Source organism: Capra hircus, chromosome 6 (assembly GCF_001704415.2).
Source record: "Capra hircus breed San Clemente chromosome 6, ASM170441v1, whole genome shotgun sequence".
Lineage (NCBI taxonomy): Eukaryota > Metazoa > Chordata > Mammalia > Artiodactyla > Bovidae > Capra > Capra hircus.
The window spans coordinates 67,636,443-67,662,399 of record NC_030813.1 but is presented as its reverse complement, the minus strand read 5'-3'; the positions used below and the strand labels follow the sequence as shown (position 1 = coordinate 67,662,399).

The 25,957-nt window shown below is 36.5% G+C and overlaps 1 protein-coding gene across 3 annotated transcripts in view; it reads right to left on the bottom strand.

Moving 5' to 3' along the window:
• Positions 786-25,957, bottom strand: part of SLAIN2 (SLAIN motif family member 2) — a 74,851-nt gene continuing 49,679 nt past the window's right edge. For all 3 annotated transcript variants that reach the window (XM_018049430.1, XM_018049431.1, XM_005681595.3), the window contains 2 exons: positions 5,268-5,586; positions 786-3,798 (listed from right to left, as the gene is read on the bottom strand). In XM_018049430.1, coding sequence (XP_017904919.1) covers positions 3,732-3,798; positions 5,268-5,586 — 386 coding nt within the window. In that variant the 3' untranslated portion in view covers positions 786-3,731. The remainder of the gene's footprint in view (positions 3,799-5,267; positions 5,587-25,957) is intronic.

Here is a 25,957-nt window from a genome sequence, read left to right as displayed (position 1 = left end):
CCACCAGGCTCTGCAGCCCCTGGGTTTCTCCAGGCAAGAACACTGGAGTGGGTTGCCATTTCCTTCTCCAAGGCATGAAAGTGAAAAGTGAAAGTGAAGTCGCTCAGTCGTGTCCGACTCTTCGCGACCCCATGGACGGCAGCCCACCAGACTCCTCCGTCCGTGGGATTTTCCAGGCAAGAGTACTGGAGTGGGGTGCCATTGGATTTGGTTTGAAAAGGTATTAATTTCCTCTTCTGGATACTTTTTTTAAGGTTGTTTTTAAAAAAGGATTTATTTTACTGCACTGGGTCAGTGTTCTGGCACATGGGATCTTCCATTGTGGCACGTGGACTTCACAGCATGTGGGATCCCAGCTCTCTGACCAGAGATCGAACCCCTATCCTCTGCATTGCAAAGGGAATTTTTAACCACCGGACCACCAGGGGAAGTCCCTGGATCCTCTTACATAATGATGTTTTTGCTAGTTTATGTATGCTATCTTTTTTTAACTAGATAACAATTCACAGCAAGTTAAAAAGTTATAGGAATGTACCAGTTTTGAGTAAACTACAAATTTCACCCATCAAAATCCATATATGAAGTAATTAGGACAGAGAGAATACAGCATGATATATTCCAACCTCACAGAGATCAAGTCCAAAAGGACAATGTGACTTGGGTTGCGTTTAGGAAAAAAAAAAATCAACTGAGATATTTATTATTACCAATTGTAAGCAACTGGCGAAAAGGAGGGTAGATCTTACCGTACCCAGAAATTAATAAAACACTTGAAAAAACAAATATAAATTTAATAATAAACATTACGGTCAGGTTGTTTATTAAGGAGGCAACCACACATACAAGTTCGGCTATAGAAATGTTTGCAAATCAAACTTCATGTGATCTAAAAGGACCATGCGTAATGTCAAAAATGGACGCCTGTACATTCAATAAAAAGTTAAATATACATAGTCTAGATCATTCTAGAGTTATACAAACATCTGGGGACACATATGTATCTTATTTCCTTCAGAAAAACGTTTTTATAAAAGTGATGTATTGAGATAATAATTTTAAAAAGTATCTGACAATTATGAATGGTCCCCAGTATTACAAAATGTGATTCTCAGGGTATGAAAACCAAAAAAAGCCAACCCTTCAGAGTGCTTTATATTATACAAACAAGTTTTGTAGAAAAATGATCCAGCAAATGCTTGAGTTAAGAATATTTATATTTTTCCAATTCTTTACACTTTTATTAACACACTTACAAAAAATAACATTCAAACACTGAAAAATTAAATAACTTTGGAAGCAGAGCTCATAGCTTTCTGCTCACATATAAGTGACAATTCTGGGCTGTTGGCACAAAAAAATTATCAACATTCATAAAACCCTTACTACTATATATCAAACATAAGTTAAAATCATAGGCACTAGTTTATCAAATCCACATTTCATCTGTAAGAGTAACCACAGCGAATCCTTATATTTTTCCCAAACAGAAAAATTGGCAATACACAAAGGCTTTCTAGTAAAAAGGCAATTTTTCTCTTTAGGAAACTAAAAGCCAATAGTCTGTGGTAGTATAACAGCAGGTAAAATAATACTTTACCTAACTCAGATCCATCATGTTCTTAACAAGTGATGAAAATTTTAATTAAAGAAAAATAGACATTTTTTTTTCTGATGCAGCCATTAAAAAAAAAGTTAAATAACCTGAATATTCCTTTTGAAACTGATCTAACTTAAAAATGTAATGGGTGTTTTATAAGAGTTAAAATTCCTTTTAATTATTAGATTGTAGCATTTTTTTTTTTTTTGCAACGTTGCACTGAAAACTGAGACCTATTTTTCCTTTTGTGTATACGTGGTTTAAAAGAGACAGTGGCTAGTTCTTTTACTTACTTAGATTTTTACAAGAGATACCCCTCTACCCAAAACAGATGCATTTATCTTCCTCTGAAAAGCAACATTTTAAAGTTCATCATTATATGTGGAATTCTGGCGCCATCCTTTCCTGACCCACCCCCATCACCCTCAAATCCAAGAATAAAATTTCTTCCTTGCATTATACACCAAAATACACTAGCACTGGCAGTTTAAACTTCCAGCAGCTGTGCTAACTGAATGACTCCTTACTGGTCAAGCTAATAAAGACTACCATGGTGTCCATCATGGCAGAACAGCAGTCTTGATCTTAAAAGTTTTATCCTTCTTTCAATCTATAAACCTCAGTACTATCCTGAATATAAGCTTCCCATTTCTCTCTCAATTTCTTTTGCCAACTTACAGAATGTCTTTGACTAACAGAAGATGAACGTATATTCAAATATCTAAAATCCTTTAATGACCTGACTGCCAATATTTTAGAGCTCTACAAATTAAATATTTAAAAACAGACCTCACCATGAAAAAATGAGAAATCTGCAGAAGATGGAAGCTTTAGTCTAGTAATAGTCAAATAAAATCCAAATTAGTTATTTCTAGGATATACATAAGGGCCATCACAGAGCAAGTGTTTAACAGGTTAGAGTCATATGTAGTAGGTTTCATTTGTACCCCCAAATGCAAAAACTGACGTCAGACAGAATCTAAAAGGGACAGTATTTTCAAAGGGTGTGATGAAACAGTTGCTCAGTTTAAAGCAGATCAACTTACATAGGATTCAGCAGGCTCTAATTTCCCATCACATAATAGGCTGCTAGGTCAATTAATAGTAACAATACAACTGTCATTACCAGAGTTTTTGAACATTAGTGCATAGATTACACCCCCTCCCCCTTATTGTATGGTTTTGTTCCAGGTTATAAGCACTGAAGTGGTGTTATTTATATCAAGAATAAAGACACATACTACTTGCTCTTTCCCATCATGGAAACCTGCTAATAAAAACAAGATCTCTTAGTCCTGTAACAGATAACAGCATGTGAAGAAGTTGGCTTCAATAGCAAAGGCTATCTTTCCTGAGCCAGGAGCTATAAAGTTTAGAAAGATTGTACAACTGATATTAAGCCCTTTTGGCAATCAAAACAAACACACAAAAGTCTGATGTGTCAATGCAACATGATGGATGCACGGTTAACACTATCTGGTGGTGGTGATATGTGAGCTACATCCAAAACTTAAGATAAAACAAAATGACAATTTTTCTAATGAATCTGCAAAAATAATTTATAGGATTCTCCCAAATTTAGGTATTGTGTTTTAAATCTCTAGCCCAGGTTTCTTCCCACCCTGTCCCCTTCCATCTCAATCTAGTTTCCTGGAGTACTAGTGAAACGTTTTAGATAATTAGTCAGAATATTAGTTCTCATTAACACAAATATTTATTGATACTATGTATACAGTAACTTAGGTTGAACGTGAAGTTTTGGATAGCTAGAATTCACCTTGTGCACAAAGGTATGCTCTCATTTACAGATGGGCATTTCTCTTTGGCATCCATTGGTTTTTTGCCCAGATATTGGCCTCTGTCAAATATTAAAAAATCAATTTAGTTGCTATTAAATAAAACTAAAAGTGATTCCATGGAGAGTGATTGTATGTTACCAAACACATCTGATGTTAAATGTCATTAAAGTGCTGTTTGATCATCTCTGTCAATTTGTGCTAATTAAGACAGAGAGGGCTGGGATTTTATAAATCCCAAGAGTCTTATCTGAACAGTCTGCATATAAAAGTTGTCTTTTAGTCTGGTGGAGGGGTATCCATGAAGCTGTGGACCTCTGCATTCTTGTTTTTGCTGGTCAGTAACAGCCATCTTTCCAACTGTCATCTTTCATGCTGCCATAGGTTTTAGGAGCTGGCAAGGATCTGAAATAAAGCAATTTTACAGAATGATTTGCAAGGTTTTATGGAACATTACCATGCTATCTTCCATGCATATGTAGGTTGCAACACAATCCAATGTTCCAGGGGACTGCTGAGATCAAAGCTCTAAACAGCTATCAGCATAACCATTCTACATCAGGCACGTCCACAACTTTTAACTTTTACTGGGCATCAGGTAACCGCACTAACCTCTTTTTTGTTAACATAGCCACTGTAGTAAGAGAAAAGACTGTCTTGTCTTTTCCAACCAAATGGATCACTAAACTTATTACTTACTTATTTGAGGGGTAAACTGATGAATGTGTTATTAGTGGCACAGTGTCACCATCGTTAGAGAGGCAAAATGGGATGGTGCTTAAAAGGACTCTGAAGTCAGACATACTTGGAACTGTAGGTCTTACTAGTTGAAGTCTCAGGCAAATTACTTAACTTCATTAAATTTTAATATTCTCTGAAAAATAGGCATAATAACAGTACCTATATGTCTAATGCTATAGTAACAATTCAGTAAGGTGTGCATGTGCGTGCTAAGTCGCTTTAGCCGTGTCCGACTCTGCGACCCTATGGACTGAAGCCCGCCAGGCTCCTCTGTCCATGAGATTCTCCAGGCAAGAATACTGGAGTGGGTTGCCATTTTTTCCTCCAAGGGATCCTGCTGACCTAGGGATTGAAAAAATGTTGTACTCTACTGAACTCAAAAGTGTAATATATTATCTTAGAATAAGAGAAGTATGGTTAATTCAGTTTCAATGCGTAAGGCACAAAAGCACTTTTTTCATGCAAATAAATATTTCAAGTTTAACACATTCAACACCTAATGATGGTGGTAAGCACATTCCTTACCACCATATGTGAAAGGTACAGATATGACTACATATACGTGACTCCCAATCTGGGTAGGCTCAGAATCATCTGAAGATTAAACAAACAAATTTAAAAACAGCATACCTACAGATTTGGGGCTTCACACCAGATCTATTTTGTGGGCAAAACTCAGGCCTCTATATTTACATAAATTCCACAGAAGATTCTGAACTGTGGTGAGATTTGAAAACCAACCTCCTGGATTACACACTCAGACCTGACAGCTAAAGTTTTATCTTAAATCTCACTGTAGGTTCTACTATGCTTTTAATATCTTTACTGAATATCATTATATTCAAAACGAACAAATACCACAACTAGATGGAGTGGTTCTAACATTTTTCTTAGGAATTCACCAAGATGCTTGATCATACCAGGCATCTGGGCAAATTTAATCTGAATCAAAGTGATATAATACCCCAATGTCCCAAGTGAGAATTTCTTGAAAGTAATGTTTTATTCAAATTTTAATGATTTTAGTGGGAACCCACTAGGACTCCTGATCTTCACTATCAGAACTGAAGGTAATTTCCGTCTACCCACTTTCCTATACTCAAGAAGGTCAAAACAGAGTATTTGCCACTTACCTGCGAACAGGCTGTGCAAGTTTGCTGCGAGGCACTGGTATACCCCCAGCAGAAGGGGCACTGGGTCTGGGCAAGCCACTTCTCATCACAGTTGTCCCTGCAGGTCTGGTTAGAGTAGTGCTGTTGATATTGCTAGGAGGATTTGCTGGGGCTGTGTTCTGAACCATGGGAGGCCCAGGTGAGGAAGTGGTTTGCATGAGCTGTGTTGTTTCTTGGCTACCAGGAGAACCAGAGCCATGGTTACTAAATGCTTTTACTGGTTGCCGGAGAGCCAAAGGAGACGGTGCTGCAGGGGAGCGGAATTTACCTGGAGAAGGTACTGCAGAATGGCAAAGAAAAATCAATGTTTTCAGTGGAAATCAAGTGCAAGTGAAACTGCTGCTTTATGACTGGGCACCAGTACATCTGTATTCCTGAAAATTCACTCTAGAGAAATGCAAGGAGTAAAGAATATTTCTGGGGTAATATATACATTTACATAAAGATCACTAGCAGCTCTTAAGTAACCAAGTCCTTACTCAGAGCACTGTAACTATCCTTGATAACAGTGTTTTAATTTTTAACTAGGTCAGCTAGGAATCCACAATAACGGAAAAGACACTGCAGCATTCTGTTTCAGCATGGCAACCAACCTAAGCCACATTCTAGAGGTGAAAAAAGTGCTGGCTACTAGACGGTTGACTAGAATTTCAAACACACTTTCCCCTCAAAGAAACAATCATGTAAACATGTTATCAATTATCTGGAAAGTAAGTCCTCTCTCATCCACAGCGTAACTTAAAATTTAGAAACTGAACCTGCTTCTACTGTGCTTCAGCCAAGTAGGGAAGTTAAAATCTAGGGGCACATCAAGAACTATATGAAGTCATAGGATAGACATGGTATGTTTTGCTGGAATGTCAATTCTACTAAGTAGTTAGTTAAAAGACATTATTAAAACAAGTAATGATACACAAAAGAATTAAATGTGCAATTGAAGTAATTTTTGTCAAAATAAGACTTCAAAATAAATTTTATTATTGTGGTGGTCCCTTAGCATTGTGAGCTCAGATGTTGAGGGATTCATTCATCCTTTCCTGCTTATTCTATTTGGATAAATCATCTCTGGAAGGTTTCTTCAAATACCTATGAATGCCTACATATAATATAAATAAATAATATTACCTTAACATGCTTTCCTAACAAAGAACTCTGGGGTGGGGGTTCAGAGTGAATGATAGATGGGAGTAAGGGAGGAGAGTTCAGAGGAAAAGGGAGAAAGAAATCAGTCACCCTATTCTCTCTCAACCTGCATTACTTTGCCTAAGATATCAATAGAGAGAAAGCTTGACTATGTACCAAAATCCCAAGGAACATTAAAAGGAGGAGAGAGGGGCCCAAGCACCATCCCCAGAAAATCTAGTTTGGAATGAAATCAATATACTTATTTTAAAACCACAATAGGAGCTTCCAACCATGTTGACAAAAACAGGGCTTACCCTCCTGCTACAAGCACCTCTATAATTTGGGTAAGATACATAAAAACGATTTTCAAATACTGAACAACAGGCAGTACAGGACTGTAATTCCTGAGGGAAGGAAAATAAATGTGATGAGCTCTCAGGCTTTTTTGGGGGAGGGGATGGCAGTGGATTTTTTGTATTATAGAATAAGGAGGAGGATCCAGAGAATATCTTGCTAAATTGAGGAGACAAAAATTGGAATCTGAGGGGCAAAGCACCTTAGAGGAGGGAGGTGCTCCAGAAGACCTCTATAACTCAGGTCTGTTTGAACCTCTGCCTGAATATTGAGCTGTGCATGCACCAAGTAAAGCTCCGTAAGACTGAGCAAAGAAGGCATGTAGTAAACTGAACAGCTTCCAAAGCTTATACAGGACTAGGATACGTTTGAGTTTCAACCAGTTAGAGCAGAGAATCCTTGCCAAATATTCAGGGCAATCAGGGGACACTCTAAAAGATATAAACTAGTTCTAGACTAAAACGACTCTAAATCCACTCTAACAAAACTCAACAAAAAGCCACTAAAGCAGGGATCAGCAAGTTACCACTCATGGGAAACTAAAATGCTTTTGTAAATAAAGTTTTATTAGAATATGGCAACATTCATATGTTTATATTTCTTGTCTATGGCTGCTTTCCAGCTACAAAGTGTAGTTAACAGTTACAAGAGAGACCATATCACCCATGATCCTAAAATATTTACTATCTGGTCCTTTAAGAAAATGTTTGCTGATCCTTGCTAGAAGGATCACACTAATCTATAAATAACTGTTTGCCAGAATAAAGTCCACACTATTTAAAATTAGATAACAAAATCCAGCATACAACGTAAAACTTCACAATGTCTACTAACCAATAAAAACCAGTAGACATATAAAGAAACTGTAAAGTGATAACCAAAACTAGGCTAAAAATTAGTCAGGAGAAACAGATTAAGAAGTCACAGGGATGACTGAGCTACTGAACTACTGTAATAGTTTATAAAAACTATTACATACAAGCTTAAGGATATAAAAAAAATTTATAAACATGCGATGAGAATTAAAGATTTTTTGAAGAGCTAGATAGAACTTAAAAAAAAAAACTTTAGGAATTCTATTATTATTATTATTTTTGGCTGCACCCTGTGGCTTGTGGAGAGAAAACAGACTTTAAAAAAAAATCTCCCAAGGCAATAAACATAAAAGTGAAAATAAACAAATAGGACATAATCAAACTTACAAGCTTTTGTATAACAAAGGAAACCATAAACAAAATGAATAAACAACTTAAAGAATGGTATAACATATTTACAAATGAGGCGACAGACAAGGGCTTACTTTCCAAAATATACAAACAGCTCGTATAGCTGAACAGCAAAAAACAACCAACCAATTGAAAAATGGGCAGGAGACCTACATAGACATTTCTCCAAAGACGACATACAGATGGGCAATGCACACATGAAAAGATACTCAACATCACTAATCATTAGAAAAATTCAAATCAAATCTATAATGAGGTATCACCTCACACCCATCAGAAAGGCCATAATAAAAAACTCTACAAAATAATAAATGTTGGAGATGGTGTGGAGAAAAAGGAACCCTCCTACACTTTTGGTGGGAATGTAAATTGATGCAGCCACTATGGAAAACAGTACAGAGGATCTTCAAAAAATTAAAAACAGATCTACCATATGATCCAGCAATCCCACTCCCAGGCAAACATCAGACAAAACCACAATTCAAAAAGATAAACGCAGTCCTATGATCATAGCAGAACTATTCACAACAGCAAAGACCTGGAAACAACCTGAATATCTATCAACAGATGAATGAATAAACAAGATGTGTTACATATACACAATAGAATCCTACTCAGTTGTAAAAAAAAGAATGAAATAATGCCATTTGCAGCCACATGGATGAACTTAGAGATGACCAGACTAAGTGAAATATGTTAGAAAAAGAAAGACAAATACCATAAATCACTTACATGTGGAATATAAAATATGACACAAACGAACCTATGTATGAAACAGAAACAGACACAGAGAAGAGACTTGTGGTTGCCAAGGGGGAATGAAGTCGGGGGAGGGATGGATTGGGAGTTTCAGATCAGCAGAGGCAAACCATTATATATAGAATAGATAAACAACAGAATTCTACTGCATAGCACAGGGAACTACATTCAATATCCTGTGATAAAACCATAATTAAAAAGAACTTTTAAAAATGTATATATATGTATAACTGAATCACTTTGTTGTACAGCAGAAATTAACACAGCATTGTAAACCAAGTGTTTATAGTTCAATAGAAAAAAAGAAAGAAAGAAATGAACAGAATTTTCAGGGACCTGTAGGGTTACAAGAGGCTTACATCTGTATGTCACTGGAGTACTAGGAAGAAAGGAGAAAGAGAGGACAAAAAGTAGAGTGGGAAACAATGACTTCCGTGTATGAAAACTCACCATATTTGCTAAAGGACATAAACCTGCAGATTCAAAAAACTAAGAGAACACTAAACTAGATAAATCCAAAGCAATCCATGTCAAAACACATCACAGTTAAACTTTTGAACATGAAACACAATAAAAACCTTGAAGTCAGAGAGAGAGATAACACATAACCTACAGGGGAAGATGAGTTTTTAATAACAGTGGACTTCTCATCATAACCCACAGAGATTAGAAGGAAAGTGGCATAAATTTGTCAAGAGTTGAAAGAAAAGAAATGTCAACCCAGAATCCTATACCCAGAGAAAATATCCTAGAAAAATTAAGGTAAAATCAAGACATTCTCAAGACAAAAAAACCGAGACAATGTGTGGGCAGCAGACCCATTTCCTCCCCACCACCCTGCCAAAAAAACCCAGCTGAACAAGTTCTATAAACAGGCAGAAAATGATAAGAAGATGGAACCCTGGAATACCAGAAAGGAAGAAAGAAAAAGGTAAACAAAAACATAGGCAGACACACAGGCTTTCCCTCTCCTTGAGTTTTCAAAATTATATTTGCAGGTTGAAGAAAAATTTGTAATATTAATGTCATTGGAAATATTAAAGTAAATATTTAAGACAACTACAAATAGGGTGAGGGTAAAGATACAGGAAAATAGGTAAGGTTTACATACTTGAACTGATAAAATGATAACATCAACAGTGAAGTGAAGTGAAAGTCACTCAGTCGTGTCCGACTCTTTGTGACCCCATGGACTATACAGTCCATGCAATTCTCCAGGCCAGAATACTGGAGTGGGTAGCCTTTCCCTTCTCCACAGGACCTTCCCAACCCAGAGATCGAATCCAGGTCTCCCGCACTGCAGGCAGATTCTTTACCAGTTGAGCCACAAGGGAAGCCCAAGAATACTGGAGTGGGTAGCCTATCCCTTCTCCAGTGGATCTTCCCGACCCAGGAATCAAACCAGGGTCTCCTGCATTGCAGGCGGATTCTTTACCAACTGAACTATGAGATACTGATATGTATATATGATGTTATGTATATATAATGTAATACAGCCACTACAATAACTGCAAATATATGCACTCAAAAACACTACATTTAAGTCATTTGTGGTTGCCACAGTGGAGAGAGAAAATCAGACAAAGTTGGTCAAAAGGTACAAACTTCCAATTATAAGACTAGTAAGTACCAGGGATATAATGTATTGATAGAACTTAATTAACTGCTGTATGTTATATATGAAAGTTGTTAAAAGAGTGAATCTTAAGATTTTTTGGTTTTGTAGCTGCATGAGACGATGGATGTTCACTAAACTTAATTGGCTATCATTTCATAATGTATGGAAATCAAAATCATTATGCTGTATACCTTATATATATACAGTGTTGTATGCCAATTACATCTCAATAAAACTGAAAGGGAAAAAACACTGTAAGTCAAAATGGAATTCCAAAGAATGTTCAAGTAACCCACAGGAATGCAAGAAAAAGAAAACAGATAAATGAAAAATAGGGAAAACAAACAGAAAACAACAAATAAATGGCAGACTTAAGCATATCAATAATTACACGAAACGTAAATGGCCCATCTGTACCAATTATTAAGCCAGATTTGGTAGAAATGCATTTAAAATATAACCTAACTTTATGCTGTCTATAAGAAACTCACTTCAAATATAAAAATATAGGGAGGTTGAAAGTTAAGGGATGGAAAAGATATGCCAACAATACAAAAAGCAAAGCATGATGTTTACAGTAACATCAGACAATTAAAAAGAAAATTACACAGGACAAGGCAGGGTAATACATAATGAAAGCAGGGTCAAGCTACCAAGACAAGCCAATCCTAAATGTGTACATGCTAAAGACAGCTATAAACATGTGAAGGAAAAACTCTGAACTGAAAGGAGAAATAGACAAACCCACAATAGTTGGAGATTTCAACATCTCCCTCTCAACTAATGGAACTAGGCAGAAAACAAGCAAGCGTATGTAAAAACTCAACATCACCACCACCAATTATAGGATCTAATTGCCATTTATATCAACAGAACAGTCCACTCAACAACAGGAGAAAATACATTCTTTTCAAGTGTCCACAGAAGCCAAGTCAAGATAGAGTACACCCTGGGCCATAAAGCAAACTTCACCAAGTTTTAAAAAAACTGAAATTACAAAGAGTATTTTCTCTGATCATAATACAATGAAATCAATAACTAAAAGGTAACAAAGATTTTAAAAATCACCTGAAAACCAAATAATACATTTGAATAGAAATTTTATAATATATGGAACTGAATAAAAATTAAAATACAAAATATCAAAGTTTGTGGGTCATAATTAGGAAGAAGTCTTAATGTCAGTAATCTAAGTTCCTATCTTCAAAAACCTAGAAAAAGTAGAGCAAAAAAACTCAAAGCAAGCAGAAGAAAATAATAAAGAGCAAAAATTAATGAGACTGAAAATAGAAGCGCACAGGAAAAAAAAATCAATGAAATAGAGAGTTCTTTCACAACTGACAAACCTGACAAAATAAAAAGGAGAGAAAATACAAAGTATTAGTATCAGTAGTGAAATGGGATATCACTACAGACCCTGGAGACATTAAAAGGATCACAAGGGAGTGCTGAGAACAATTTTACACATGTTAATTTGACAATTTAGATGAAAAGAACCAACCATTCAAAATGCACAAACTACCATGACTCATCTGGTATGTAACAGATAAACTGAATGGCCGTATAATTATTAAGGAAACTGATTACCAACAATGGATTGTCTAGTCAAAGCTATGGTTTTTCCAGTAGTCATGTATGGCTGTGAGAATTGCACTATAAAGAAAGCTGAGTGCCAAAGACTGGTGCTTTTGAACTGTCGTGTTGGAGAAGACTTTGAGAGTCCCTTGGACTGCAAGGAGATCAAGTCAGCCAATTCTAAAGGAGATCAGTCCTGAATATTTATTCACTGCAAGGACTGATGCTGAAGCTAAAACTCTATTACTTTGGCCACCTGATGTGAAGAACCAACTCCTTAGAAAAGATCCTGCTTCTGGGAAAGATTGAAGGCAGGAGGAGAAGAGGATGACAGAGGATGAGATGGCTGGATGGCATCACCAACACGATGGACGTAAGTTTGAGTAGGCTTCGGGAGTTGGTGATAGATAGGAAGGCCTGGCATGCTGCAGTCCATGGGGTCGCAAAGAGTCAGACATGACTGAGCGACTAAACTGAACTGACTGAACTGAATTTCATAACTTGAAATCCTCTGAAAGAGAAACTTCCAGGCACAGACAACTTCACTGAAAAAATCTACCAAATGTTTAAAGAGGAATTAACACCAATTCCATATATTCTCTACCAGAAAAGAGAAGAGGAGAGAATAAATCATAATTAATTCATTTTATGAAATGTCAACCAAAATATCAAAACAGAAAAAGACAGTGTTAAAAAAGAAACTTGAAGACCAATACCCCTCAGGAATATGGACATAAAACTCTTAACAAAATATAAACAGAAAGAACTCAGTGATATATAAAAAAATTAAACACCATGATCAAGTGGGATTTTTTCCAGGATGCAAAGATAGTTCAATATTTGAAAATCAATCAACATAATCCTCCACAATAACAGGCTAAAGAAGAAAAATTACATGAGCCCACCTATTGATGGAAAAAAGCATTTGACAAAGTTTAACACATATTCATGACAAAATTTTCAGAAAAAGATGGAATAGGAACTTCAACTTGATAAAGAGCACCTACAAAAAAATCTACAGCTAATATTATACTTACACTATATAACAATATAAACAATATATAATAATAACCTCAGATATCCAGATACCACCACCCTTATGGCAGAAAGCAAAGAACTACAGAGCATCTTGATGAAAGTGAAAGAGGAGAGTGACAAAGTTGGCTTAAAGCTCAACATTCAGAAAACTAAGATCGTGGTATCTGGTCCCATCACTTCACAGCAAATAGATGGGGAAACAGTGGAAACAGTGACTGACTTTAGTTTTTTGGGCTCCAAATTCACTGCAGATGGTGACTGCAGCCATGAAATTAAAAGATGCTTGCTCCTTGGGAGAAAAGTTATGACCAACCTAGACAGCGTATGAAAAAGCAGACACATTACTTTGCCAACAAAGGTCCGTCTAGTCATAGCTATGGTTTTTCCAGTAGTCATGTATGAATGTGAGAGTTGGACTATAAAGAAAGCTGAGCACCAAAGAATTGATGCTTTTGAACTGTGGTGCTGGAGAAGACTTCAGAGTCCTTGGACTGCAAGGAGATCAAATCAGTCAACCCTAAAGGAAATCAGTCCTGAATATTCACTGCAAGGACTGATGCTGAAGGTGAAACACCAATACTTTGGCCACCTGATGTGAAGAACTGACTCATTTGAAAAGACCCTGATGCTGGGAAAGATTGAGGGTGGGAGGAGAAGGGGATGACAGAGGATGAGGTGGTTGGATGGCATCACCAATGCAAAGGACATGAGTCTGAGTAAACTCTGGGAGTTGGTGATGGACAGGGAGGCTGGCATACTGCTGTCCATGGGGTTGCAGAGTCAGACATGACTGAGCGACTGAACTGAACTGAACATTATACTTAATGAGGAAAGACTGAATGCTTCCCCTCTAAGATTAGGAACAAGGTAAGGATATATGCTCTCATCACTCTTATGCAACTCAGTGCTAGAAGTTCCAGTGAGTGCAATAAATAAGAAAAGAAAACAATGGACTTAGGTTGGTGCAAACATAACTGAGGTTTTTTACATTGTTGAAACTTGCCATTTGATACTGTAATAGATTCTTAATAAAGGTGGTTATGTTACACATCATTTTAACGCACATTTCTTGCTTTATGCTTTTTGCTAATGACTTATTACTTGTTTTTTATATTTTAGACTATGGAAACGATGTTAGACAAAAAAGCAACTTCAAGTGATTTTCTTATTTAGTTCAAAATGGGTCATAAAGCAGCAGAGACAACTCACAGCATCAACAACACATTTGGCCCAGGAACTGCTAGCGAACATACAGTGCAGTGGTGGTTCAAGAAGTTTCACAAAGGAGACGAGAGCACTGAAGAGGAGAAGCATAGTGACCATCCATTGGAAGATGCCAACTGCGAGACACCATCGAAGCTAATCCTCTTACAACTAACCACACAAGAAGTTGCCTAAGTCTCAATGTCGACCATTCTGTGGTCGTTTGGCAGAGGAAGCAAATTGGGAAGATGAAAAAGCTTGGTAAGTGGGTGCCTCATGAACTGACTGCAAATCAGAAAATTGTCATTTTGAAGGGCTGTCTTCTTTTATTCTACACAATGAGCCATTTTGCAATCTGATTGTGATGTATGATGAAACCAGGATTTTGTATGACAACCGATGACGACCAGCTCATGGTTGGACTGAGAAGAAGATCCAAAGAACTTCTCAAAGCCAAACTCACATGCAAAGAAGGTCATGGTCACTGTTTGGTGGTCTGCTGTGGTTTGATCCACTACAGCTTTTAGAATCCTAGCGAAACTGTTATATCTGAGAAGTATGCTCAGCAAATCGATGAGATGCAACAAAAACAGCAACGTTTGCAGCCGGCATCAGTCAACAGAAATGGCCCAATTCTTCTCCATGACAACGCCTGACTGCACGTTACACAACTGATGCTTCAAAACTTGATCAAATTGGGCTACGAAGTTTTGCTTCATCCGCCATATTCTCCTGACCTCTTGTCAATCGACTACCATTTCTTTAAGCATCTTTGACAACTTTTCGCAGGGAAAATGGTTCCACAACCATAGGAGGCAGAAAATGCTTTCCAAGAGTTCATCAAATCCCAAAGCACAGATTTTTATCTTCTAGGAATAAGCAAACCTATTTCTCATTAGCAAAATTGTGTCTATCGTAATGGTTCCTATTTTGATTAATAAAGATGTGTTTGGGCCTAGTTATGATTTAAAATTCATAGTACAAAACTGTAATTACTCTTGCACCAACCTAACACATTTCTGGGAAAGACTGAGGGCGGAAGAAGAAGAAAGTGTCAGAGGATGAGATAGCTGGATGGCATCACCGATGCTGTAGACACGAACTTGGGCAAAGTCCAGGAGATAGTGAGGGACAGAGAGGCCTGGAGTACTGCAGTCCATAGGGTCACAATGAGTCAGACACAACTAGGCGACTGAACAACAACAACAACAACGGGTTAGGAAAAAAAACCTCTCTCCATGATTGTTTACACAGAAAATCCCAAGGAATCTAAAAAACAGACAAAAAATAAAATCTTCCAGAAATTCTAAGCTCAGGAAAGTCACAAAATGGAAGATAAACATATAAAAACCGATTATATTTCTATATGTCAGCAGTAAGTGTATGGAATTATAAATTTTAAATGCAATACCATTTACACTGCACCCCAAAAGAGAGAAAAATAAATACACAGATGTAAATCTAACAAAACAAGTTTCAGCAAATATCAGGTTAGCTGTGAAGATCAAATGAGTAATGTATAAGCAAACTGTTGATAAAATGTAAAATATTACAGGATTTATAAGACAAATCATAGCCATGCCTCCCATACCCAGGGAATATGGTGCCTTTCAGCCTGCTGCAGCTCAGTTCTCTGGAAGATATTCAACAATGCCACTCAGGACAGTCTCCTGGGCTGTTGTGATAAACTGACTAAAATATAGGGATTAAGTAAATTAGGCTCTATTGCCCAAATTAATTACGACAGCAGGATATAATTTCTCTTTACACATTTTGGATATCAAGAATTACACTTGAACCAAGGCACAAAATGAAGGAATGTTATCTGCTCCAAGCAAGAATTAGAATTCTATTTATAAAACTGACATGACTAAGAATGTTAACTGTGGTGTCAGAGTCATCTCTAAAATGGAATGGTGGGTGATATGAGGATTCTTGTTTTTCAAATATTCATTTTTGTCTTTTAATAAGCATTTAATAAAAATCTGTTTATTTTCTATTTAAGGCTTAAATAGTTCAGTTTAGGCACTTAACTCTAAAAAACAGAAACTGATTAAACCGTATACTGTACTTATCTTGATAAATATTCACTGAATTTTTTACAAATAATCTATCACAACATTAAACACTATCTTGCAATATAAAAACTAGACATATCAAGTGGTTGTTTTCAGTCATGTGTCAACCAAACTACAAATTACATTAATTGTATAATTTTTAAAAAATATGTAAATGTCCAATAAATATATAGTTTGCAATAAAAACACACATAATGCCAAACATCGGCCACCAAGACTAATGGGGAACAAAATATTTATTAAAACATATATGCCATTCAATTAATTATTTTAATAAATAGAGAATAAGAACAAAAATACTTCCTTGTCAATTATCCTAGTTACACTACTCATTCCAGCCCCTCAATGATCTACGCACGATAAATGATGGGCAACAGGTTACTGACATAATAAGGACTTAAGAAAAATAATTTCTGGTTATTAAAAACCATAGAGATGACGTAAATATGATTCTCTCATTACAAAGTTAAAGAATCCTTGTTAAAAGAGATGGTAGTAACCATCTAGTACAACCCTTCCACTCTACAGTGAAGGAAAATTGCCATAATCACAGAAATCAATTGACCAAATAAATAGGAAAATGAGGCCTTGAATCCAGGTCTCCTGATTCCCAGACTGTTAATACCAAAGGAGGAACACCTCTGGGAGTAAAAGTTAAAATATCATTTTTAACATTTTAATTTTCAACTAGACTCAAAGTTTATTTGTGGGACTATCCTATGCAGGCTTTATAAAATATGACACCAAGGTATATTAAATTTTTTATGGCTGACAAGTAATCATAAAAAAAGTCTTTGATTTCTTCTTTCATTAGTATACAGTACTTGCCATTATTTTTCTAAGCATATAAAGAAAATATTTATTAAACATAGAGGCAGAAGAAACCTGTGAGAATCGGCTTCACTAGCTTTTCTTCCATATATACAAAAACACTGATAGATAATAAATAAGCTACCAACACACATCTGCAGCATCAGCAGCATTATTCACAATAGGTACAAAATGGGAAACAACTGATGAATGGATAGACAAAACTGGTTTGTGTCCATACAATGGGATATCATTTGGCAATAAAAAAGGAACAAAGTACTAATACATGCTAAGTGAAATAAGCCAGCTGCAAAGATCACCTATACTGATATGAAATGTTTAGCACAGGCAAATCCAGAGGCAGATTAGTGGCTGCCAGTGCCTAGAAGGAGTGGGGAATGGGGACTGACTGCTAACAGGCACTGTATTTCTTATGGGGTGATGAAAATTTCTAAAATCAGACAGTGGTTAACAGTTGCTCAACCTATGAACTGACCTTTGAGTAATTCAAGGAGTTAGAGGTGCTGACCATTTGCACAGTGGAAATCCACATGTAACGTTGCAGCTGGCCCTCTGTATGCATGGTTCTGCACCTGTGGATCCAGCCACTCCAGACTGTGTGGTATTGTAGCACATGTGTATAGTGAAAAAATCCACGCATAAGTGAACCCACAGTTCAAACCCATGTTGTCCAAGGGTTAATTGTATTACCCTTTTTTTGCGTACACTTTAAAGAATGAATTTTAAAATAAGGGAGGGGAATAAAAGCAAGAAACCTCAAAAAAGAAATAGCCCTATTTTCAAACAGTTCCCTAAAACAACAGAAGAGGGAGCACTACAGCCATAAATTGGAAACTCTTAAAACTCCGTAAGTGTTTAGATAACCAATTTCACAGAATAAACAACAGAAAGAATGAGGCCAAATTTCATATAAAGCTATTACATGAAAAAAAAGAACATAAGAAAATAAAGACTAGAATAATACTTCTACTAATGGTGAAATCTTGCCAAATATGTCTACCATGCATATGCAACAAAGGTCCATCTAGCAAAGCTATGGTTTTTCCAGCAGTCATGTATGGATGTGAGAGTTGGATGATAAAGAAAACCGAGCGCTGAAGAATTGATGCTTTTGAAGTGTGGTGTTGGAGAAGACTCTTGAGAGTCCCCTGGACTGCAAGGAGATCCAACCAGTCCATCCTAAAGGAAATCAGTCCTGAATATTCATCACAAGGACTGATGTTGAAGCTGAAACTCCAATCCTTTGGCCACCTGATGCAAAGAACTGACTCATCTGAACGGACAAAGAATTAATCTCAAAAATATACAAGCAACTCCTGCAGCTCAATTCCAGAAAAATAAACGACCCAATCAAAAAGTGGGCCAAAGAACTAAACAGACATTTCTCCAAAGACGACATACAGATGGCTAACAAAAATATGAAAAGATGCTCAACATCACTCATTATCAGAGAAATGCAAATCAAAACCACAATGAGGTACCATCTCATGCCAGTCAGAATGGCTGCAATCCAAAAGTCTACAAGCAATAAATGCTGGAGAGGGTATGCAGAAAAGGGAACCCTCTTACACTGTTGGTGGGAATGCAAACTAGTACAGCCACTACGGAGAACAGTGTGGAGATTCCTTAAAAAACTAGAAATAGAACTGCCATAGGACCCAGCAATCCCACTGCTGGGCATACACACTGAGGAAACCAGAATTGAAAGAGACACGTGTACCCCAATGTTCATCGCAGCACTGTTTATAATAGCCAGGACATGGAAGCAACCTAGATGTCCATCAGCAGACGAATGGATAAGAACGCTGTGGTGCATATACACAATGGAATATTACTCAGCCATTAAAAAGAATACATTTGAATCAGTTCTAATGAGGTGGATGAAACTGGAGTGAAGTAAGCCAGAAAGAAAAACACCAATACAGTATACTAACGCATATATATGGAATTTAGAAAGATGGTAACGATAACCCCATATGCGAGACAGCAAAAAAGACACAGATGTATAGAAGTCTTTTGGACTCTGTGGGAGAGGGCGAGGGCAGGATGATATGGGAGAATGGCATTGAAAGATGTAAATTATCACATGTGAAACGAATCGCCAGTCCAGGTTCGATGTATGATACAGGGTGCTCGGGGCTGGTGCACTGGGATGACCCAGAGAGATAGGATGGGGGGGGTGGTTCAGGATGGGGAACACGTGTACACCCATGGCGGATTCATGTCAATGTAGGGCAAAACCAATACAATATTGTAAAGTAAAAAAATAAATAAATTTAAAAAAAAAAAGAAAGAAAAGACCCTGAAGACTCTGATGCTGGAAAAGATTGAACGCAGGAGGAGAAGGGGACAGCAGAGGATGAGATGGTTGGATGGCATCACTGACTGGATGGACATGAGTTTGAGCAAGCACCGAGAGTCGGCAATGGACAGGGAAGCCTGGCATGTTGCAGTCCAAGGGGTCACAAAGAGTTGGACATGACTGAGCAACTGAACTGAACTGATGTGGTGGTGGTGGTGGTGCTGCTGCATCGCTTTAGTCATGTCCGACTCTGTGCGACCCCACAGACAGCAGCCCACCAGGCTCCCCCAACCCTGGGATTCTCCAGGCAAGAACACTGGAGTGGGTTGCCATTTCTTTCTCCAATGCATGAAAGTGAAAAGTGAAAGTGAAATCGCTCAGTCGTGTCCGACTCTTCTCGACCCCATGGATTGCAGCCTACCAGGCTCCTCCATCCATGGGATTTTCCAGGCAAGAGTAATGGAGTGGGGTGCCATTGCCTTCTTCGAACTGATGTGCACACACACACAAAGATGAAAATTACAAGCTACAAAAGAACATAAATAATAAATAATGAAAAACATTCAAAAGTGAGATGGTGGAACACAGAAAAGAATTAGACATAAAATAAATCATTTCAAAGTGAAGTCTAAGATGGAAGGAACAAGAGTCACCATACACAACAGAGTGCTTTAAGAGAAATAAACAATGAAAATAAACTTTTATAGAACAAGAAGAAATTAAGAAAGATGAAACGGATTTAAGAGAAGGCAACAAATATAGAAGAAAGGCAAAGAACACCTAATATGTGTACAAGAATACCTACAAAAAGAGAAAAGCAATGCAAAAGGACACAATGATGAAAACTACAATTCTAAAGAACTTGTCTAAAATTTTTAAATCTCTGCAACTTTAAATTGAAATAACACATCACAAGTCTGGGGAAATCAACTCAGAAGAACCAACACAGAGATGCATTCTCATTAATTATTGACCTTTAAAGAGAAGAAAAAACCTTTGGACATCTAGATAAAAATATCAAATGATTATAACAGAAACAAGTCTTTATTCCTGACAAAAAATAAGAGTCATATATTTAGGATACTCAAGGAAAGAAAATATAAGCCAAAGATTTCATATCTAGCTGACTTTCAAATATAAAAATAGCAAACAAGCTGTCACCAACATGCAAAAAATGAGAGAATGGATATTGTTCCCATAACTCCTTCCGAAGGAATCTACTAGAGGATAAGCTTTAAATAAGAAAACTGACTGGTGAGACAATATCAACAGACTGGTAGTAAGCATGAGATATTATTTAAATGTAGAGCTATCTCTAAATGAGGCATAAAGGAGAATATGGAATAGTTATATATGGGAAATGTTCTATAAACTGTTTTTAGTAACCATACTGTATGGTGTATTACACTAATGTTATTTATCCCCAGAAGATTCTGTGTAAAACATGGGAGAAAAATTGTTACATGATACTCTATTTCTTTGTGTTTCCAAGAAATAGGTTTCTCAGAGCAGGATAAAAGAAAGATAGATAATAAGTTAAAAGAGGCTAAAGCCCTAAATTTGAAAGGGAAGTATTAGCATGAACTCATTAAGGCTCTCAATCTTAAAAAATACACAAACCTACACATATACAGTTCTGGTAACTGAAAAGACCTAGAAACAATGGCCAACAAGAGAGCAAAGAGCATAAGTAATAACTAAGATTTTGGTTCTGAGATTCCACTGCCTACCTAAAGAAATCAAGGTTTTCTGGAAAAAAAATAAATCCAGGTCTGTGGCAGGAAATGCAAAAGATGAGCCAATCTTGTCATATCAGTTTATTAAGACTTTATCAAAGACTACCACGGTTGTGTCAAAAAGACCTGAACACCAACTTGATAATGCTTCTACCAAAGTTGGGAAAATGCCCAGAATAGATTGAAACACAATAAAAAAAAGTTTGTTTAAATCTATACATTTATAATGACACATATTAAAGAAAAATACTGGTTATCTTTGGAGAATTCTGGGTTGCCAATTTTTTATTTTGCAAACTGGTAAATAAAGGGAAAGAACAAGCACTGAAATAAACCTTTAGTGCTGGTTTACCAAAGAATAAGAAAAAGTTTCTCTGCATACTAGTTTTTTTATTTTAAATAAAGGAATGTTAGAATTGAAAATCCCAATTCTGCAATTCCTAATAAAGTAAGGATATAGGCATTATGCATCAATGCCTGTTAATATCACATGAAACAGGCAACCCCACTATACGCACCTTTGCCTGAAGAAGTGCCACCACCAATGAGATAGTCTTGCCAAAAATAACATTACTGAATCTAATTAAGCATGAAGATAACTACCAATTTATAGGAAATACAGAGGAACCTGATAAAAGACATCACAGAAAATCCAATTTGTGTGAACATCTATAGGATAAGTGATTTGGTGGTTTCTTCAAACAATAGGGGGTAGTAAAGAGTTGGAGGAGAGCTATAAACTAAGGGAGACTTAAAAAGACACAGTAGAGGCAAAACTATAGTTTGATTACTTGGATGACAAATACAGAGAAGTAAGGAACTTCTGGAAGTTCTAAAATAAAAATTATAAAAATCTGGGAGAATGGCTACTTTGGTGAAAAGAGGTCGAGAGGATTGTGTTTGAAAGTAGATGGATATAGAGCATCTAAGGGAGTAAGTTCTAGTCTCCTGATATAAATGATAGTCACAAGGTTGTTGCCTTATAGGAATTCATTAAGTTCTCTATGTATTATATGGTTTTCTGAATTGGTGTTGTATTTTAAAATAACAAGGATTAAAAGATAAGATTTATAAATCAGAAATCTTTTTAACTATTAATATTTAAGTTCTTAGATGAATGAAAGGACTCCTTTATGAAAGAAGAAGTCAAAATGTTCTATTAACACAATCTCAAGATATGGAGAGAAATACTTTAATAAGGTTAATGTATAAACTGAGGGAAAACTAGAGAGTTTATAAAGAGGTACACTAAGCTGTAGCTTCACTATTGTAAAAAATGTTTCCTTCTCTAACGGCAGCAGCATTTTGCCTTATCTATAAACTTGAGGGCTAGGGAGGAATAACAATATGAGGGTAAATTGGAATCAGGTGATCTTTTTAAGACCACAGAATATTAGACTTCTAACATTCTAAAATGCAGTCCTATTTAATCAGGAAAATCAAGGCACAAATTTCAGAGAGGAGGGAATTTTGAAATAGGATTTTCTCAGAAAAGGAAATTAATCAATGTACTTAAGACTTAACTAGAGAAGAAAAAAGAACCTTAGAAAATCACACAAGCCTTAGCAAGTCTAAATGTAAATACAATCCATTCAATCATCATTCCAAAACAGCATGACATGGTCTAACAGAATGCTTGTGTTTGAAGGGAGCCCCAAGAACAGTCCTCTGTGCTCTTCTTTCCCATTCTCCCACTGTATATAACAAAGTCATGCGAGCGAGAGCAACTCCTATCATTTTAACTGCTTCGAAAAGCTGTTTATGGCAGAGGCTGGCTTTGATCACAACTGTTAATAGAAGAAAAAGTAAAGAGGGGCTAAAACAGAGAAAAAAAGAGAAAAGGATATAATGCATGTATCCTGTTTGATTCAGATTCAGTACATGTTAACTGACAGAAAAGAGAACACATGAAATTTTAAATTTTAGATCCAGAGTAATTATAAAATTCCTGGGTTCATATCATTAAGGACTCTGATTAACTATTGCTTATCTCATGTTAAATATCTCAAAATACAGTGAATTAGAACATTAAAGCAGTATTAGACAACTACCATCACAAACTCCTTAGTTGCTTCTTTCCTTCCAAATAAAAATAAAAAACATTTAAATTTAAAAAAATAATAAAAAACATTTAAATTTGCCCTGATCTCTGCACTCACTTTTCTAATTAGTCATTTTCTTCCCCTAACTTGGTTAGGTTCCCACCCTGTTTATCTCTACTTCACTGATTCTCCAACAACTGAAGGTAGATAAAACATATCTTTATCAAAGCAGTTTAAGCAGTCATTTCTATGAAGTCTTAAAAACACACAATGGGTTTCTTCCCTCTTCTCAAAGGGAAAAATTGGATGAAGAAAGCCAAAAGCTTTGCAAGAAGAAAATGCAAGCAGGGATGTGTCCAGCCTCTTGAGTTAGTGGCATGATCGTCTTCATCAACAAATGTTTACGGTGTGTTTCTTTTGTGCCATGCAACATAGTTTTACTTCTCTTCCCATCTTCAAACTCCAGCCACTACTAAATGCAATCAAAATCAGTTTCCAAGAGTTTAAGGAAAACTTCTTCCTCTTCCCATGATTCTTTGAGCCCTTAAAGAAAGTAAATCAGCTTTCTAGAAAATGTTATAGGTTCATCCCCAGGATAAGGAACATTTGATTTATATGGCAACTTACCATCTAGTCCATGTTTCTCTACTAGGCAGGTTTGTAAAGTTACCTGTAAACATATGTCCTGTCTGCTTTACATCCTCCAAGATCAGAGAATCCCACAGTCCAAAGCACACCCCTTTCTCTCACAAAGTCAAGACATGAGGGGAAATTAGAAAATCCATTTTGGCCTTCCAGTCAAGAGAGATTCTCCAATTCAGCTTTACCAGTCATTAAATTAGTATTTAAAATCCTGTCATAAACCATTTCTCAATTGGTTTAGAACTTACAGTGTAAGTGATCACCAAGTCACAACACCAACCAGAAAATATGGGAGTCTGGATTAAGATAATTAAGAGATTAAACAAAATGAAATTAAAAGAACAAAAATATCAAACATGCACAAGCACTGACTCCTCTCCCTTTACCACGTCAACTAGACAGTTAGAGGCACTAGGAACTATGAGACTCAGTGTTCCTGCTGTCACAGAGGCTAGGTAGTCTGGTAGCTCAGAATCACAAAAATAATGTAATCTCCATAGGCCCTACCCACCCCTCCCCCAAAAAGTCAGCCAGAAATTACGATCTTCTCAATCTGATAATGGCTTCCCTTGTGGCTCAGCTGGTAAAGAATCCGCCTGCAATGTGGGAGACCCAGGTCCAATCCCTGGGTTGGGAAGATCCCCTGGAGAAGGGGAAGGCTACCCACTCCAGTATTCTGGCCTAGAGAATTCCATGGACTATATAGTCCAAAGAGTCACAAAGAGTTGGACACGACTGAGTGACTGTCACTTTCACTTTCAATCTAATAAAGAGTAACACAGAATGAAGTAAAATTTTTAAATTATATAAACTTAAGGTGCCCAAAATGAAGCAGCTTGTAGAACATACCAAAAAATACATTATATATAAACTTAATATACTCTCCTGCCCTTTGGTAGATACAATCCTTTCATGATCTTCTGTTTTCACCTTCTTCCCATACCTAAAAATATTCAAAAGTATTTGGGAATCTCAAAAAAGAGGCTTAGGGTCCCCCAAAAATTTAAGAACATTTTCTACAATGATCTTTAACAAGTCACCTTCTTCTTCAATAAAAGAGCATAATCTATTCCGCATTTCTGACAGAGGGCACCAGAAAACACCCCTACTGGAGGCCTAAGATCAACTTCCGACATCCAAAACACAAACTTTCCTACATTCTTATTTTCTATTTGACTATTTTCTTGGGATTCTAATATCTAACAGTATTTCCTTAAATTATACTTATCCACCAAATCATTGCTAAATCATTTGCTTTTAATGAACTTGCTGAAGTATTGATATCTATTTCAGTACTTCTGTTACCATATTAACTAAATCGTTTTTACAACAAATCAAACCTCAAAATTCCTCTTCCATGTAATGTTCTGTTAGTGTTTTATCCTTATATTGTTAGTTGTTGAGTTCTGAAGCTGTCAGGAAATCTATGCAGACAGGGGAAATATTTTTCTTCACTGCCTGTATTTATTCTGTCCCATATTCTCTGAGGTTTCTACTCATTCTTTTTCTCTCTTAGCTGCTCAGCATTTGGAACTTCCTTGACCAGGGGGACCAGGAATCAAACCCTGCCCTGAGAAGCAGAATTATGGACTATTAACCACTTCCCACCAGGGAAGTCCTATTCATTCTTATTACTGTTGGTCTATCCAATCCCACAGTGTTTCTCCCAATTCTTTTTCCTAGCTGTCCATACATTCAATCTCCTGGAACCAATATGATAGCTTTGATGTCCAACCTTCAGATATTTCTTCAACACTCAGTTCTTATAAAAACTACCATTCCATAAATATTCCAAACATCATCAGTTAACCATAACTCTGCTCTAACCTCAATCAATCTCTAATATGAAAACAGGCCCATTTCATCCTACAGGTAAGTAAATCCAAACACCAAAGTCAGAAGAAAAAATACTGCATACAGAATGTCTGGCATTTCATACATTTTAAAACATTTATTAGTTTATCTAACAAAATTAAAACAGTGACTCTCAGTTTTAGGTAAGAAAAATGATAAATTCTCTAATAAGAAAAGCAATCATAAATAAATATCATTTATTCCTTTCAGAATTGCAACTCAATACATACCTCTGTAGAAAATTAGTTTCTTCTGGATTTATCCAAGT